The sequence below is a fragment of the Heterocephalus glaber genome, unplaced genomic scaffold (genome assembly GCF_053883595.1).
Source record: "Heterocephalus glaber isolate CG9 unplaced genomic scaffold, H.glaber_assembly_v1.0 deba00000281, whole genome shotgun sequence".
NCBI classification, from domain to species: domain Eukaryota; kingdom Metazoa; phylum Chordata; class Mammalia; order Rodentia; family Bathyergidae; genus Heterocephalus; species Heterocephalus glaber.
The window spans coordinates 8,798,550-8,817,479 of NW_028258139.1; the positions used below are offsets into that span (position 1 = coordinate 8,798,550).

Sequence of the window (18,930 nt, forward strand, 5' to 3'; positions counted from 1 at the left end):
TCATATCACTACCTTTTAAATTAGGTAAAAGGAGCTATTATCCCAACTTTTTAAGTGAGTTTAAGATGTATGGTCTACTTCACACAAACTTAATATGTGATAGGTTGAAAGAGAACTCAACCCTGGTTTTGTGATTCCTTGACCCATGTTCTTTTGGCTACATAATTTTGAATTTATGCTTTGTTCATTGAACTCAACCTCACTACCCCTTTTTTAAAAGCATAGTTCCAACATGATAAAGGTGAAGAGGGAGTTTCAACAAATGGGTTTCTATTACATACAAGTAAGCATCCAAGATAAGTTTTGAAGTCAAGAAGGCAGAACCTGTAGGTATAGTAGGTGGAGCTCTGAGCAAATAAAAAGCTCATTTTGCTTATCCAGGGATCTATTGCTGCTGGAGAAAGAACGGTGGCAGAATAGTTTCCCTGTTGTTCAGCATGTAGTTTAGTCTGCAAGGCTAAGCTAAGTAAATAGATTGTTGGCTGACTGAGCAAACTTAAGTTTAAGAGTTGGGGAAGCATGGCTGTTGCTAAACAAGAATCTATGCCTCCATCTGATTTTGATACTTGTCTTCCTTACGCTGTGGGCTGACTCTGTTAATTTATATCATATCCACTTCCCTTCATTTTTCTCTTAACTGTAACAAGTCTTACTCTTTCTTTTTCGGATGGATTTTACAAAGAAAGATTTTTGCTCAGTATTTGTCATCATAAATTCTCATTGCTGCTGCTGCCCTCAAAAGGTTTCTGTAAGTGAGGTGGGTAAGAATTTCCAATTTATTTTTAAGGCCATATTGTAGCTTTTTTGATGACATTATATAGAAAGTTTCAGTTTAAGTACTGAAATTGTTAATTTCAGAGTGCTTTTAAAAATATTTGTTGTTATGTATTGTATTTTGTGTGAGGAGGAGGTAGCCTTTTCTCAATTCTGAATGATTAGAAAAGGTTTTACTTTAATAAAGAGATAGTTAATGTTATTCTGAATTTAAGCTTTTTAGTATTTATTTTTTCTGTCTATTTATTTTGAGGCAGGGTCTTGCTATGTAGTTCAGACTAGCCTTGAACTCACTATGTAGCCCAGGCTGCCCTCAAACAGCCAGTTAGTGGCTGACTCTGGGTGAATGGAGTGAGAAGATTGTGTTTCCTTAGTAAGCTTTAGTTTTAGTCTATGTAAGATTGACCCAACTTATATACCCTCATACTCTTTGGGTTTTGTGTTTCTTACCCTCATTTGTGATAGGTGGGGAATACTTTGCTTTTTAAAATAAGACTGAGTGGGGACTATATCAAGGAAAAAGAAAAGGATGACATTTGGAGGATTGTCTGGCTTCAATTTGAAGCCATCTCTGAGGTACATAAACTAAAAGAAAGTAAGATAATTTTTGTTATAAAAACATTTTGTTACTGTTACTTTGTTCTTTCTGATGCTAAAAATCATGGCTTAGAATAATGTAGACCAACTTAATTTATAAAAAATACAGAATTCTCATGTCAAGAAGAAGCCCATGAATGAGTATAATAAGTATATAAAAAAACTGTAATTGTTTGTTTATTTTCAACAAGTTTCTATTTTATTTCTCAGTTGACTCCCCCCCAACTGGGAGATTGAACCAGGGTGTCCTCTACCACTGAGCCACATCCCTAGTTCTTTTCTGTTTTTCATTTTGAGAGAAAGTCTTGCTAGGTTACTAGGCAGGACTTGAACTTGTAATCCTCCTGTCTCAGCCTCCCTGAATACTGAGATTATAGGTATATGTTACCATGCTCAGCTTCCCAGCTGACTTTTTCATAGGTTACTTCAGGGCAGTGAAGTTTCATTCCTATTCCGAAATACACCTTACTTGATCATCTTTTTTTGTGGGGGGGTACCCGGGATCCAACTCTGGACCTTGAGCTTTCGAGGCAGGTGGCAGAACCACTGAGCCCAGCCCCTTGATCATCTTTTAATACACAGTTTATAAATTCTTGCTTCTCCCCAACTTACTCAAAAAACCTTTTCTAGGTACTGTATTTGATCATATTGGTTTCTTGATGATAGCTGACTAGTGAAATTTTTTCTTACATAAGGCAGCAGTTGCATCTGAATGTTTTTACTGGTGTATGGAATTATCTGTACTTTAAAAGGTAGTCACTATCATAGCTATAGGTTAAGAGAGTAGCATAACCTAATAGATTTGAGTTAAATTATGTACAATTTTGGCTTTGTGCTGTCTTTTATGTATTTTGTTCAATTTCTGTTCCTACTTGCAGATAGAGATTCTTATTTGTAAAGACAGGAATGTGTAATATTTGCATGAATAGGATTAACAAAAGGGTTATTTATTTAGGAAAGTCAAGAATAAAAGCAAGTTAAAGAGTTTTTATTTTCTGGCTGGGATTTAGTTCAGAGGATCTGGAGCCTGCCTCGCAAGTGCAAGGTCCTGAGTTCGATCCCTGGTACCAAAAAAAAAAAAGACTTTTTATTTTCTTTTTACCCCTAAGTTTTATTATCATTGCCAATTGCCTTTGAGTAGCCTTGGATCAGCAAATCTAATAATTCAAAGAGCTTTCAGCCTAGATAAGACATTTCATTCCCACTTCTGTGAATTTTGGTAGATAAGTTGATATTGAGCCTATGTGTGAGACAGGAAATCTGAAACCCAGGACTACTGCTGCTTTCCTGTTAGTACTGAATTCAAGTCTTCTGTTGTTACATCTTTTTTTTTTCCAGTGTATGTATGCTACATTGAAACAGAAGAATCAGTACATGTTTGCTGTATTAATTTAATATGTAGAATTTTCTCGCCAATAAGCCAAACACATTTCCCTGAAATATATGTATTTGTGGAAGAAGAACCATTTTTTTTTTCATCAAATTCTGTTTTCTCTTTAGCCACTTTTCTGTAGCATTAGAACTGTCTTTACTTGCAAAATTCAATTATATGGGACAGTCCAACCAGTTTACCAAACTGTCAGATAAATTTTTGCCAGTAGTAAATGTTCTACAAATTTAATACACAGCATTTCAGGTAGTTCTTAACCATTATTCTTATAAATAACATTTTTTAAAGTTTACTTTATGAAGTTGTTGGCTTTTTTTTTTTTTTTTGTAGCTTTGTTTCAGCATTGGGGATTAAACCCCGGGATGATTTACCACAGAGCTACATCCCCACCCCTTTTTTATTTTTTTGAGACAAGGGCTTGACAAGTTGCCCAGGTGAGAATTGAACTTGAAATCCTCTTGCCTCAGCCTCCCAAAGCATTAAGATTACAGGCATACACCACAGCATCTGTCTTCACTTATACAGTTTTACTTGTTATTGTAAAAAAGAAACAAATATAAAACAAAATATTCAGCCAACAATTTCATAAAGTAAACTTTTAAAAATGTTATTTATACGAATAATGGTTAGAACTATTGTATTTCATTTAGCTCTAAGAAAGGTTATGTACATTTCTGGGATTTATTAAAATTAAATTGTTACTAATTTTCTTTTACTACAATTTTGACTATATCTGTCACTGAGAACATAGAGATGATTAGAATTTATATATATTCAGTAAACTTTTCTGTGTTAATGGAAGTATAATGTCTATGTTAATAGATGTATAGCACCACTTGGATAATGTATTGGTGTAGCTACTTCACCTCTTAATCCATATAATCACTTAAGTGAAATGGGAAAAAATAATGAGTTTTTCCTTTACTCTTTTAATAGTAGTAGTTTGTTCTCATTTATGCTTATTTTCCACACATTGGTGAAAGTTTTATTTTCAAAAAACTTACCACTTTATGAAGATTCTAAACTATCAGAATGAGCCTCTAGTTATTTTTACATAGAATAGTGATGAATTTTCTTCTGAAAGTAATTGCAATGCTTATATTTCATGTGAGTCTGATATATCACTGTTAATTTTATGTTTTTGTTTTTTTTTCTTTTGGTACTGGGGATTGAACTCAGGACCTTGCACTTGCAAGGCAGGTGCAGTGCCACTGAGCTAAATCCCCAGCCCTTATGTTTTGTTTATGTAAGATAACTCTTCAGCTATTGTACCAAACCAGTATAAGCCTTTAACTCATTATATACTAGTTGAGTTCTTGAAAGAGTACTGCAATCGTATAATGACCGCCAAATTGTGTGAATTCATACTCATATGTGTGTTCACTATTCAAAATAGTAATTGCTGTATTGATTGATATGTTAGCATACAACGTTGAACAAAAGATCTACTAACCACCAGTAGGGACACTTGGGCTTCGTTTTAGCCAGTAACTTCCTTGGGAAAAAGTTACCATCAGTTTAAGTCTTTCATTGCCACAGACGGAAGTAAGTGACCCCACTGTCACACAATTCCTTGTTGTTTTCTTGTGAGAAGCTAAATTATCCACCTCATCCTGCATGGATCTACTCCTGCAGCTTAATCAGAAAAAAAAGGGGGGGAACCCTGTAGAACTTAATTATAAATTAGAAGACTAAGTTCAAAGACCCTGCTTTCACCAATGTGTATTTGTGGCTATTTTTTTTTTTGCTTTTTAGGGAGTGAAGCCAGCCAGTTTTGACAAAGTAGCAATTCCTGAAGTAAAGGAAATTATTGAAGGGTGCATAAGACAAAACAAAGATGAAAGGTAAGTTGCCTCTTTTGACTTGGTGTTGCTTGAAAAAACCCAAAACACAGTGTCCTCTGAATACAACACTCAATCTGATGGGTATTTAATACTTGTGAGTTCTTCTGTTTATACTATGTAATATTTTAAAAGTAGGGCTGTCTTGATTAAAGCTGTTCACATTCTTTGTACTGAAACAGTGAAAATTGTGGGTTAGTGGAGGTTAAGTAAACCAGAACTACCTTAAGCATAGTTTCCACATTTGATGAGAGCTACTTATAGCATTACTATGATTTATAAAACTCAATAGAGTTCATTCCCTAGTACAGCAAACCCATGCCATAGTACTATATCCATTGAATTCTAAAAAGTAAAATAAAATCTTGGTGCTGGTTTCTTTGTTTTTATCAGAGGCATAAGCAGATTTATTTAGCAGAAGCAAAGAAGTACACACTCAGAAAAAACTGCAGCCATCGGAGGAGTGAGGTGCCAAAATTTTGGCTCTTTAAAATTAATTCAACTATGCAGGTCTTGATTTCCCGTCATTTTGCCAGAATCAAAGAAGAGCAAAACATCAGAATTCCTCTGAGTAAAGAGAGGACTTTGCCCAGGGCTTAAGAGGAGATCTGGCTTAGCATTTATACCAAAAGAAGACTTTTCTCAGAGGAGTGGCAAGTACTTGATCTGCCATATAGCTGATTCATAACCTTTTATGCACAGCTGGGGTCCAATATTTGTTTTTGAAAAATAATCTACCTTCACCGTCCCCTCATACCTGCCAAAAAGGAAAAAATACGCCAACCTAGTACAAATACAAATTGTAAACTGAGCATAATCTACCTCCTGAAGAATGGGAGCTAATCAGGTATATCAGCCACATTGAGGAATTCCATATCTTTACTTTTCTAGTTACATATTCTTTTTCATAACTTTGTTATTTGGAAGAACAAACATCATGCTCTTTAAGATATTTTAGGAGATTATTTAGTTTGGGTTTCTATTTTTATGTACACTGAGTCTTTAAATCTGTTTAAAAACTTTTTTCTTATAAACAAAGGAATATTTGTTTTGGATCTTAAAACATACTACTGTTTCTTTTCTGTATGGAACAGTTTACTAGTATTTTGGAATCCTTATATCTAAAGATTATTTTACAATTAGACTTCTGCTTGCCTAATCCACAAATTGTTGAACAAGGAATTGAAAGAATTTTATTAGAATAAATAAAGGTTTCTTTAGTAGAAAGCATCAAAGTAGAAATCAAAACATTTATGATCTTGGTTTGATGCTATCATTTACAAATTTTAAATCTATCAGCAAGGTCTCAACCTTTCTGAGTCTTCATTTCCTAATCATTAGGAGATGATATCTCATTGAATGTTGTTACTCAAGGATTAGATAATGTCATACATAAGAGGATTTATTTATTGTTACTTATAATTGAAATGCTTAAAAAAGGGGGGGGGGCTGGGAATTTAGCTCAGTGGTTCCGCTGTCTGCCTCGCAAGTGCAAGGACCCGAGCTCGATCCCTGGTACCGAAAAAAAAAAAGAAGAAGAAATGCTATACATTTGATTATGTGGTATTTTCAAGCTTTGACAGGCTATGATTTTAAAATGCTCATTATCTGATGGTCACACCTGTGATCCTAGCGTTCTAGAGACTGAGGCAAGAAGATCAAAAGTTCAGCACCAGCCTGGATGACAATAAAAAAGTTTTTTAGAAAGCCATTATCAGTTCTTACTCATAAATCAGATCATTATAATGTTGGTAACTTAAGTACAACTCACAAACCATTCAAATGGAATAATATAGAAATAAATTATAAATCTTCCCTTTTCAGTCTTTTTTTTCTCATGTAACAATAATCAGCCATATTTAAACATTTATCTTTTCAAGCTTTGCACAGCGGTGTGTGCCTGCAGTCCCAGCATTCAGGAGAGTGAGGCTGGAGAACCACTTGAGCTGAGGAATTCAAGACCAGCCTGGGCAACATCTCAAAAGGAAAATTATCTTTTCAAGTTAATGACGTCTTGTTTTTGTTTCTTTTTCTTTTCCTTCTCTTTGGAAGATATTCCATCAAAGACCTTTTGAACCATGCCTTCTTCCAGGAGGAAACAGGAGTACGGGTAGAATTAGCAGAAGAAGATGATGGAGAAAAGATAGCAATTAAATTATGGCTGCGCATTGAAGATATTAAGAAATTAAAGGGAAAATACAAAGACAATGAAGCTATTGAGTTTTCCTTTGACTTGGAGAGAGATGTGCCAGAAGATGTGGCTCAAGAAATGGTAAATTGGCACTAATCTACCATTTAAAAGTTTATGTAGATTTATATACATTGATACTGTTGAGCAAAAAAGTAGTTTATGAAGTGATGTGTGTGGCATATCCCATTAGCATAAAAAAGTCCCTTCTTTGTACTTTTTTTGCATTTTTTTATAATGGATGTGGGATACTTCTTAAAAGCTGTTTGTATTTGAGGAAAAAATATACATAGAGAAGGATGAGATAAAGAACAAATTAGAATTCATTCTAAAGTCATTTTGAAACCCTGTAAGGTCGAATGGTTTCTAATTTGTATAAGACTCTTCAGTTAGAATGAAAGTTATATTTTAAAATATTGGTTAGCCTTTGATGAGTCAGATAAACCCTATAAATAGACACAATTATAAATTATTTTTACTTTAAAATCAGTTATTAATAGGCACCCTTTGGTGTATCGTATTTCAAGTATGTCTTAGGGTCACTTTTTTTAAATGAAACTATCATGTTTAGGCTTGACACAATGTCTAAAATAGTCAATTATTATGCAAAGATACTCATAGAATATCTCTACTAGGATTTATAAGAACCATTCAATAGTAGTTGTCCCTGAGAAGGAGTCAGGTATGAGAGAGATATTTTTTTTTTTGGTACCGGGGATCGAACTTGGGACCTTGCTGTCTGCAAGGCAGGCGGCAGAACCATTGAGCTAAATCCCTAGCCCTGATATATATATTTTTAAATGGTAGTGTTTTGTATTGTTTGAAGTTTTTTGGTTTTTGTTTTTTTAAGGTTTTTTTCCAGGTATTTGTGACAATTGTTTTATCTGGATGGATCAGTCTTTGCCTAGTGAAAGGAAGTAAAAGCAGCATGTGTTAATGACAACATATGAGTCAGAAATACAGTGAATAGAATAAAATATTTTACTTGTTTTAAGCGCTGTGGTTTTAGGTGCCCCATTGTTTTGATTGTCTTGAGTGAAAAGTTATATCCACCCTGGGAGTTTCTACAAAGATGGTGGCAGCCAACCCTGCAGTATCTATCACAGTGTTGGGGAAGTGTGTAATGCAGACCAATAATTGCAGTTTGTTTAAGACCACTACTGAGAGTAGCTCCTTCTCCTCTACTTTTCTACAATGTGATTTTTGTTTAATTTTGTTTGTTTGTTTTCTTTTGATATCCTGGTTTTTTTCCTAATACCCTTTTATTCTGTAGGTAGAATCTGGGTATGTTTGTGAAGGTGATCACAAGACTATGGCTAAAGCTATCAAAGACAGAGTGTCATTAATTAAGAGAAAACGAGAACAGCGCCAGTTGGTACGAGAGGAACAAGAAAAAAGAAAACAAGAAGAGAGCAATCTTAGACAACAAGTTGAACAACAATCAAGTGCTTCCCAGACAGGAATCAAACAGCTCCCTTCTGCAAGCACTGGCATACCTACTGCTCCTGCCACATCAGCTTCAGTTTCTACACAAGTAGAACCAGAAGAACCTGAGGCAGATCAGCATCAACAGCTACAGTTTCAGCAACCTAGTATATCTGTGTTATGTAAGTATTTGGGGAAGTAACAAATATGCTGATGGTGTTCTATTTGGCTTTTTCCCCCCAGTGCTAAAGATCGAGCCCAAGGCCTCATGCATGCTTAGCAAGTACTCTACCACAGACCTACACCCCGGCCCCTAAATTGACTTTTTATCTTGTTTGTTTTGGAGTAGCTTCTTGGTTTTGAATTATAAATTTAACATATAATAAGGAATTTGAAATGGTTGGTATATAGCTTCTTTTGATTCTTATGTCCATGACTAAAGAAGGATAAGACATTGAGGAAATATGATCAGAATATAAGATATTTCAAAAGTTCCAATATCTTGGGAGATTCCAGTTTGTCAATTTCTACTTTTCACAGTACTTTAAAATAAATACAGTTAATGAACAACAAATTTAGCTGCTTAAAATTAAAACTGTTAATCTAGCTCAACTCTTGCAGCAAAGCTAAACAGCATAGAGACTAAAAACTAATGTAACTGGTAGTTATTGACTGAATTAACTGCCTAATATTGAGAGCCCACAGATAAGACTTTGAATGCTGGATCAAACTTAAGGCTTACTCAGAATATTCCATTTTATTTCCCGTGCTCTTCAAGTGATTTAAGATTCTTGATAACCAGAGAATTTTTTTGGTACCGGGGATCGAACTTGGGTCCTTGCGCTTGCGCAGCAGGCGGCGAAACCACTGAGCTCAATCCCTGGCCCTCCAGAGAATTTTTTAAAAAGATATTAGAATTTTTTTCCCAAATGGATCCCTCATTTAAATATAGAAATTTACTTAATATGATTGCTATTAATTTTTTTCTTTAGTTCAGGTTTGTGCAGACAACCAGTTAACCCTAATGTAATGTCTAAAATGTTATGGGAAACGTGAACCTCCTTTTGTAATTTGTCTTTCTGTTTTTTGTTTTTGGTTTTGGTTTTGGTTTTCAATTTCAGCTGATGGGACAGTTGACAGTGGTCAGGGATCATCTGTGTTCACAGACTCTAGAGTGAGCAGCCAACAGACAGTTTCATATGGTTCCCAACATGAACAGGCACATTCTGCTGGTACAGTTCCAGGGCATACAGCTGCTACTGTCCAAGCACAATCTCAGCCCCATGGTGTATATCCACCTTCAAGTATGGTAAGTAAATGGAGAAGAGAATATAATACTACAATGAGAGCCAATAGATAATCTGCTAAATTCAAATGTTTTCTACTATCCAAGTAACAATATAAGTTTAAAGTAGAAACTATACATGTTGTACAGTCAGCCTTCCATGTCTGTGGGTTCCACAGGTGGATACAGATATTAAAATGTTAAAATTTGCATTTGCCCTGGACATGTACAGACTTTTTTGGTCATTATTCTCTAAACAATACAGTATAACAACTATTTACCAAGCATTTACATTGTACTAGGTTATTATCAGTAATTTAGAGATGATTAAAATATACAAGGTTATATGCGTAGATTATATGCAAACACTATGTCATTTTATATACTTGGGCACCCACAGATTTGGATTATGTTAGGTGGGTCTTGGAACCAATCTCCCACTGACACTGGGAGAGTGTACTGATACTGGGAGGACACCTGTATTTCTAAAGGAAATTGGTTTATTATAGAATATAATTGGAGTAGATGAAGCAGAGTAAGTTAGACTCATTGATGTGAGAATTAGCTGATCTGTCTACATGACGCTGTTACGTACAAGGTTTAGACAAGTGTATTTGATTAAAAGTAATCTCTTTTAGCTCTTAGCTAGACAGACATACAAGTGGTTTGGGGATGGGGTGAAGAGAGTTTTTCAAAAGCTTATCTATTAAAATAATTACAAAGTATTTTCTGTAAGATTTCTTACTGTATAAGACACAGGTAAGACCTTCAAACCATTATAGAATGCTGCATGTGAGTGCTCTAGAGTGAAGAAATCCTTTATTTGTATGACCATTTAATTTAGCGCTTGTATTTAATCATCAGTTGCTATGCGTGTTCCTGCCTTTAAAGTCTGTGTTGGATACAAGTCCCTTTCCCAGTATATGTTCATTTGCTTTTCCCTTTATTTGGAATATGTTATATTACTGATTTTTAGAATCAATTTATGGAGGTCATTTCCTGAATATTTTCTATGTACACACACATTATTATCCACTCTTGCTTCTCATGTAGAGAATATGAAGATAGATCATCAGATAATATCCTATGTCTTTTACTGACTCTGCCGTCTTCAGAACATAAAATACCTCATCTGTCTCAGAAAAGACTTAGAACTGGTCATTTTATAGCACTTGTCTAGTGAGATCTTTAAGCAAACTGATTTTTTCCTTCTTCTCAGATAGCTTTGTGTAATTCTTATTCTTCATTAAGTGAAAATCTTTCTCTGCAAACACTTCTGCCTGCTCTGGTCTTTTATGCTACAGCTTGAAATATGAGATTTTATTTGTTTCAGAGTCCATTGATCAGTCTGCTTTGGCTAGAGTCTCAAGATGAATGGCTACAATAACAAGGCAAACTACTAATTTGCTAATTTATTTATTTATTTTGAGAGAGGATCTCTTGCGGTATAGTTCAGGCTAACCTTGAGCTCATTGTGAAGCCCAGGTTGGCTTCAAACTTGCGGTGATCCTCCTGCCTCAGCCTCCCAAGTGCTAGGATTATAGGCATGTGCCACAACACCCAGTGTGCTAATTTTTTAAATTTACTTTCTAACCTTTGACATAATTAGATAGACTAGAAGAACTTTATAAAGACTGCATACAAAATGTATTTCTGTGTTCTGACAAATACTACTTGTCCCATTTCTTACCAGTTTTTATCTTTGTTTTAATTGATTGCTTTCTGAATCATTGTAACTAGATTTTTTTAAAACTATTTTTTAATCCCTTGGCTTCCTTCATTACATGCTTATGAACATTGATCTCTTTTAGAAAAGGAAATGGGATCATCACTTTAGAAAATATTAAATATTTGAGCCACTAACATAGCTATATTATTTGTTCCAAAAGCAGAGACTGTTTCTTGCCTTTTAATGACAATGAAATGTTCTGTGGAGGTATTATGAAGAATTGTTAAGTATTTAGAATTTTAAGGACGTTTATAACTCTATTCCTGTCTCATTCTAGAAACAACTTAATCATGGCTTATAATAATATGCAGTAAAAATTATAAGTGAAATTATGGAATGAAAATAAATAATCATGATATATACTTATAGGCAACAACTTTGGCTCAAAGCATTCTGTTGTCTCAGAGCCAATGTTGGAAAAGAAAATGTAATCACACAGTTCATAATATCTAAAGGGAAATTAACAAACTTGATTCAGGCAGCCTTACAGTGTTAGACTTACTGCTGTGTACCTATGCTAAACCATTTCTGCTAAGGTACCTCAGACTTTGCAAACCTAAGTTGGATCTCTGATATTACTGAAACTTTTAAGTTATTCTTTGGAAATTCAAATTGAAGATATTTTCCTCTTCACTATTAAAAGTACAGAATGTTTCCTATATCCAGTTTTGAGTTTCTTCTAGAAAACTAATCTTTTTTCTACTAGAGAATATTAGCAAGTATAATAAATAAAATACTGTGAGCCAATAACTTTTTTAGTCTGATTCCTTCTAAAATAGAAATAATCATGTTCTCAAGTTTCCGCAACTTTGCAAAATAATCCAGTCTTAAAACTTTCCAATCTTACAACATTCTTCACATTTGCTTGTTTAATCTTACTATTTTCAGAAACTGTAAGCTAATCATTGCTTTTCCTGCTCACTACCTTCAGTCTTATTCATACTCCTAACAGTTGGTGTTTTCTTCAGAATATTTAGATCTTTATTGTGATTGTTCATAAGAAAACTTATAGTTCACCAACAGAGAATACTAGGTGTGCCTTGGGGAATTAAATCTCTCCTTGGGAAAAAAAAACAGACTTTGCAGAATTGGAGAAGGTGGGGCATTTCTTTATGTTAACTATGCCTTGTTATCACTATACATTTGGTTATTTTGTTTTCAAAGTACTATGTTTTTCATGTGTGTTTGTTTTCTGTTTAGCCTCATCGTGGCCGTAGCATGTCGGTTTGTGTTCCCCATCTTTCTCCTGTTCCCCTTCTGTCCTGCATCTCTCCCAGTGCTCCTTCCACCCCACCACCAGTGCTGTCTGCACCTCTTTCTCCTTCCCTCCTTCGGACTGCCCCTGAGGAAACTTTTGCCGAAAAGCTTTCTAAAGCATTGGAGAGTGTCCTGCCTATGCACTCTGCCTCTCAGCGCAAGCATCGACGCTCCAGCCTGCCTTCCCTCTTTGTCAGTACTGTATGTAATTGTAAACTTCCCGGCAAATGACAAATTATTACCAATGAATACATCCAGGCAACAAGAATTGTAGTGAAAATTAAATAGAGAACAGAGCTAAACTATAAATTTGGTTATATAATATGCCTTTAGAATACCAGTTATTCCTATAAGAAACATTTTTGAAATAAGTAATTAAGGGGGAATAAAAGCAAGAAGATAAAGAGAAAATATTTATGTCATTGACACATAACAGTTATATATCCAATAAAATTGAGCTTTTATGTTTTCCTATCTTCCACTAGTGTAAGATTTTGGCATTTTCATATCATAGCAAAATGTGTATTATCTATTTTACAACCAGTTGTTGGCTTAAGCAAAAGCAAACTCTATTAAACATTACCCAAACATATTTTCTCCTCACTTTGTACTTAAAGGATAGTAAGAAAGCTGGATGAATCCATTTTTGTCATAGTCAGTAATGAATATTTGAGGAGTAAAGTTGGTTTTGATTTAATCATTTGTAGAATAATGTCAGCAAACTAAAAGTGTACTAAATGCTTTCCTTGGTTTGAATAAGATGGGACTTTGACTCCAGAGAATACATTAGATACATATATAGTATGTTTGGCTTTCTTTGACTCTATTAATGTCTATTAAAAAGCTCTTTTTCAATTGTTTTAAGTGCTGTGGGACCTTGCTGCTGCTTTTCCAGTCAAACAATATAGTTAACACTCTGGGCTAGCAACTCCAGAGTCTTTAGATTTTTATTTAGGAGAATAATTAACTGTATAATATTTATGGTTTCAGGACACACCTTGAATAAACAACAGTAAAATGAGCATTCTGATTTTAAATAGAAACCCTCTTTTAGGTATTATGGATAGTTGAGCCACTTAGTGAACATGATAGAGGTCTTCTCTACTGGTCGAATGAAACTGATCTCTTTTGAAAAAGAGTCCAGTAATCATAGCGTGTATCATTTGCATTTGGCAATGATAAATTTAGAATTGTTTTAACAAAAAGTGCTGTTAGTGCTCGCTTTGGCAGCACATATGCTAAAATTGGAATGATACAGAGAAGATTAGCATGGCCCCTGCGCAAGGATGACACGCAAATTCGTGGTGTTCCATATTTTAAAAAAAAAAGTGCTGTTAAATCAAGTTCCCTGTTGTGTGTATTACCTGTTTTGCCTAATTTGGAACCCAGCTGTGAGACTCAAAACATTCATGGTGTTCAGCCCTTACCAGTGTTCAGAAAAGTAGATATTTGGAGATTTGGCATCTGTAACATATTTTATGTAGTGAAACAATTAACTGTGTCTGGTTTGAGATAGACAGTAGAGATATTACTGTCATAGTCAAGTAGTTTGTCTTATACTCTCCACCAAAAATCTCTTCTGACTTTTAGTTAAAAGGCATACCATTAGTTGATGAAAAATAACACTGAAGCTTCTTAACACAGCATAGAATAGTAAGAATATAGAATGTGAGACTAATAAATAGTTTAAATTGAAGCATACTTCTTAGCATCATAAAAATATTTGGGCTTACTGCACTTTAATGCTTATTCTTTAACTTTTTTCATTGATGAAAATCTTTAAGTCTTAAGAATAAACATATTAATTGTAGATGTAATAGAATAATCATTTAGTAAGTTTAATTCATCCTTTTACTTTGAGACAGGAAGATTATGGGAAAGCAGCTCTTTATCTAATGCAGAGTCCCATAGATTAATTTTATTGTCCCTGGATGTATTTAATGGATTTTTACTCTGCACATAATTTGCAAAGCATTGCTGTTTATGATAAATTTAATGTAACTATTTTAAAAGGGTTACACAAAACTATCTAGTTGTGCATGTCTGATGTAATTTAACATATGAATGTATGAATTACTTGTCTTATTCATGTTGATACAGCCTCAGTCCATGGCGCATCCGTGTGGGGGGACCCCAACATACCCAGAGTCACAGATATTTTTCCCAACTATTCATGAGCGTCCAGTTTCTTTTTCACCACCTCCCACCTGTCCACCGAAAGTAGCCATTTCCCAGCGGCGTAAGAGCACCTCCTTCCTGGAAGCCCAAACTCGCCACTTTCAACCCCTGCTGAGGACTGTTGGCCAAAATCTTCTTCCACCTGGTGGCAGCCCAACTAACTGGACACCAGAGGCTGTAGTTATGTTGGGTCCTACAGCCAGTAGAGTAACCGGAGAGCTATGTGAGATACAGGTCCATCCTACTATGTCTGAGCCTACTCAAGTTTACAGTGACTATAGACCTGGACTAGTACTTCCAGAAGAAGCTCGCTATTTTATTCCTCAGGAAGCAGTGTATCTAGCTGGGGTACATTACCAGACCCAGGTGGCAGAACAGTATGAGGGTGTTTCATACAACTCACCAGTACTGTCAAGTCATATGAAACAGATACCTGAACAGAAGCCAGTACAAGGGGGGACTACCTCAAGTTCTGTCTTTGAATTTCCATCTGGACAGGCTTTCCTGGTAGGACACCTTCAGAATTTAAGATTAGATTCTGGATTGAGTCCAGGATCTTCCCTCTCTAGTATTTCTGCACCTCTCAGTACAGATGCTACATGTTTGAAATTTCACCCCATCTTTGTTCCTCATTCTGCACCTGCTGTGTTAACTCACAGCAATGAGAGCAGAAGCAACTGTGTATTTGAATTTCACGCTCAGACACCGAGCTCCTCTTCAGGAGAAGGAGGTGGAATTTTGCCTCAACGTGCTTACCGAAATCAACAGGTTGCAGTGGACTCAAATCAGGATGAAACGCCTCCTCAGTCAGTTGGATTACATGGCCACCTGCAGCCTGTGACTGAAGAACAGTGTATTTACCAGACCCCAGAACTGACCATTTCTGTGATAGAGCCTGTCGGACAGAACTGGCCAATAGGAAGCCCAGAATATTCCAGTGATTCCTCACAAATCACTTCATCCGATCCCAGTGATTTTCAGTCACCTCCCCCTACAGGGGGAACAGCTGCACCTTTTGGCTCTGACTTCTCATTACCCTTTATCCATCTGCCTCAGACAGTGTTACAAGAATCCCCACTTTTCTTCTGTTTCCCCCAAGGAACTACATCTCAGCAGGTCTTATCTGCCTCATTTTCTTCAGGAGGATCTGCACTCCAACCGCAGGTTATAGGAAAACTTCCACAGTTCTTTTAAACCATTATACACGATTATATTTAAATTTTTTATCCCTTATTTCCCTGAATCATGGAATTATGAGGAATATTGTTTAATTTTTTTCAGTAGAGTTTCCTCATCTTTTGGAGGTCATAAACTACTTGTATTTAAGAACAAAATACGAAGCAAAAGCTATGTGATTTACCTGTAATACTTGCCAAGCTTTGGAGAAAAAAGAATACCAAAGCTAAAATTTTAATCATGCATCAAAATTAAGTTCCTTTGTCCTTATATATAATATTTTCAAGTAGTGTGAAAATGGCAGTTGTCTGTAGTATAAGACTGATTATTTATTTTGGGTTTTTGTTGTTGTTTTTTGTGTGTGTGTGTACTGGGGATCGAACCTCGAGACCTTGCGCTTGCAAGGCAGGCGGCGGAACCACTGAGCTAAATCCCCAGCCCCAAGGTTGATTATTTAGATATATAATAAATTGAAGTATAAATTTCTTCCTATAAACAAGTTTTTTTGAAAAACAGTACAAAAAAATAACTTTTTCATAGAGTGAAATGAATAGAAAGTAGTGAAAACTTTTTTGGCACAGTATTAAGAATTAATGCACAAGATTTTTTTTAGTGTGAGGAGCCTAAAAAGACAGCAAAAGGAAACATCTTAGGAGTTTGGCTTAACAATTGAAGATGCCTTTTTGAAATAGTGTCAGTTAATCAAGTCAGTGTATCGTGTCCAAATAAAATATTAATCCATAAAGTTAAGGACTGATTCTAATTTTAACTGAGTTAGATCTAATGGATGGTAGATATATTATTTTTTGTTTGAAAAATTTATGACATATGTTGCAAGATCAAAAACATTGGCTATTTCAGGTCTTTTTTCTCAGCAAATTTAAATTTTGTTATTTATGTAAATGAGCGTATATACTCATGCAATTATTGACTAATGTAAATTAAAGAAATAGAGGGCTGGGGGTTTAGCTCAGTGGTTCCGCCGCCTGCCCTGTAAGCGCAAGGACCCGAGTTCATTCCCCGGTACCAATAAAAAAAAGAAATAGTGTTGACTATTTCATATATTCTGATATATATTGGATGTATATACATCTGTAAATGAGCGTATATACTCATGCAAGTAATGACTAATGTAAATTAAAGAAATAGTGTTGACTATTTCATATATTCTTCTGATATATATCGAATGTATATACATCTTACAAATCTGCATAGAAGACTATGTAACTATATTCAAGACATTATTCTAATCTTCTAAATATTACAGTCTTTTATAAGTACTCACTTTCTTCCTATGTTCTTCCCCATCAAAGGTGTAAAGAACTCCAAGAGTTCTTGATACATAAAGTATCAATTATTTAGCATAGCACTAAGAAGCAAAGAGATCCAGAAACTTAAACTATACTGCATGGGTATGCTGTATACTCACATCTGATTCATGTTGGTAGTTTCTGCTATAAATATTAATGAATTAGCAGCCATTTTTTAAAAAACTTTCCAAGGTAAAACTTCAAATGCAAAATAGTTAATTTATAAACATATTACATGGAAGAAATGAATACTTAAGGTTAAGCCACAACAGGATGGGATATATCCACATAAGCTTCAAAGAACCTCCTCTAAATTGAAAAGGAACAACAAAGGTAGTAGCCTTTTGTTTCCTTAACCTACCTAGATATATAATCATATTCATTTCTCATTTTCTCATTTATTTTAATTTAGACCTTTTAATTGGAACAATCTAGTCAGGGTTTCTCAAACACAATAGGAGTGACTTTCAGGATTGGATAATTCTTTGTCATGAGGGAGTAGGTTTTTCCGTGCATTGTAGAATATTTAGCAGCATCCCTGGTCTCTATCAGATGCTAGCAACAGCCATATCTCCCAGTTGTGACATCGGGAAATGGCTCTAGATAGTGACACATTTTCCCTGGGTAACAGCCATTGCTGTAGGTACTGAGCAGTTGATTATAACAGATTTTTGACATTTTTATTAAAAGTTATTATGGCACTATCTACAAGAAGTAGTGAAAAAAACTTAGCATTATCAAATGTCGTTTTCTTTAATTGTTTAGATTAAAAATTCTTTTACATTAATAGTCTTACCACTTCTTTCCTGGTTATTAAACTTTCAATAGCAATTTTATTATGAATCTGACTGTTCTAGCCAGCTAAAATTATACCCTGAGCATCAATGGTAAGTTCAGTTTGAATTATCAGTGGTTTTCTCATTGGATGAGATCAGAAATTTTCTAAGGTATGATCCAGACTTGTAAGTTTTTCTCACCAGAGATACCCCAGAAGCCTCTCCCATACATGTATAATAAGCTAATGTTTTGTTTTGATCAAGCAAACTTCTCAGGAGTTTTTATTGCAAAGTCTGACCTGTATACACATACCTTAGGCTTTCTCTAATTTGTTGTGTTCACTTGTTTCATTCAGGCACAGGGGCAGAGCCAGGGCCAGCCGTCCTCAAGTAGCTTAGCAGGGGTTCCATCTTCCCAACCCATCCAACATCCTCAGCAGGTGAGAACAATGCATTGCTATATTTTATGATTAGTAGTTATGGCCAAAATACTGTTTTACATTTTTTGTGAGTTAGATTCCTGATATAAATGGCTTCCTAAGTTTTTGAAAGAAAAATTAAGGAGCATAACATTTTTGTGTTCAATAGCATTTTAGGAAATCTTGCTTTAGTGTACTCTTGAACAATTTAGTAAATACATGTTAAAATTTTAAAAGAACCATTGTTACTGATATAATTTATCTACTTTCTTAACTGATTATACACATAATTAAACAGTACAAAGACCAGTTTGTTTCTACTTGTAACTTGTCCACATATGTGCACTTCTCATTTTTTTTCATCATTCCTGACTCTAATAATCCTAAATTCTTTTAAAATTATTTCTACTATGTGGAATATAGTATCAGATTTTATGCTAAGAGGCATTGAATGAAAGCCTAAAGAACAACTACTGCAAATATATTGAAAGAAAATTTTTTACAAAATTTCTGATTTTGTGAAGTTTGTTCCAAAAGATCAAAGAAACTCAAGAGATTAGTGTAATGCTTGTATATGTAGTAAAA

At 34.8% G+C, this 18,930-nt stretch overlaps 1 protein-coding gene and 1 non-coding gene across 28 annotated transcripts in view; both read left to right on the forward strand.

The window, feature by feature from the left end:
* Wnk1 (WNK lysine deficient protein kinase 1) overlaps positions 1–18,930 on the forward strand; it is a 135,276-nt gene that overhangs the window by 83,021 nt on the left and 33,325 nt on the right. For 21 of the 27 annotated variants that reach the window (XM_087186077.1, XM_087186090.1, XM_021249280.2 and 18 more), the window contains exons 5-9: positions 4,517–4,605; positions 6,655–6,874; positions 8,064–8,397; positions 9,337–9,524; positions 18,283–18,366. In XM_087186077.1, the coding sequence (XP_087042203.1) occupies positions 4,517–4,605; positions 6,655–6,874; positions 8,064–8,397; positions 9,337–9,524; positions 18,283–18,366 (915 nt within the window). Of the gene's footprint in view, positions 1–77; positions 758–4,516; positions 4,606–6,654; positions 6,875–8,063; positions 8,398–9,336; positions 9,525–12,429; positions 12,688–14,586; positions 15,829–18,282; positions 18,367–18,930 lie in introns of those variants that run through there. The other 6 variants (XM_021249242.2, XM_021249235.2, XM_021249256.2 and 3 more) reach the window with 4 other exon arrangements.
* On the forward strand, positions 13,701–13,805 carry LOC147830212 (U6 spliceosomal RNA). Its single transcript, XR_015441888.1, has one exon. It is a non-coding gene; the product is annotated as a U6 spliceosomal RNA (small nuclear RNA).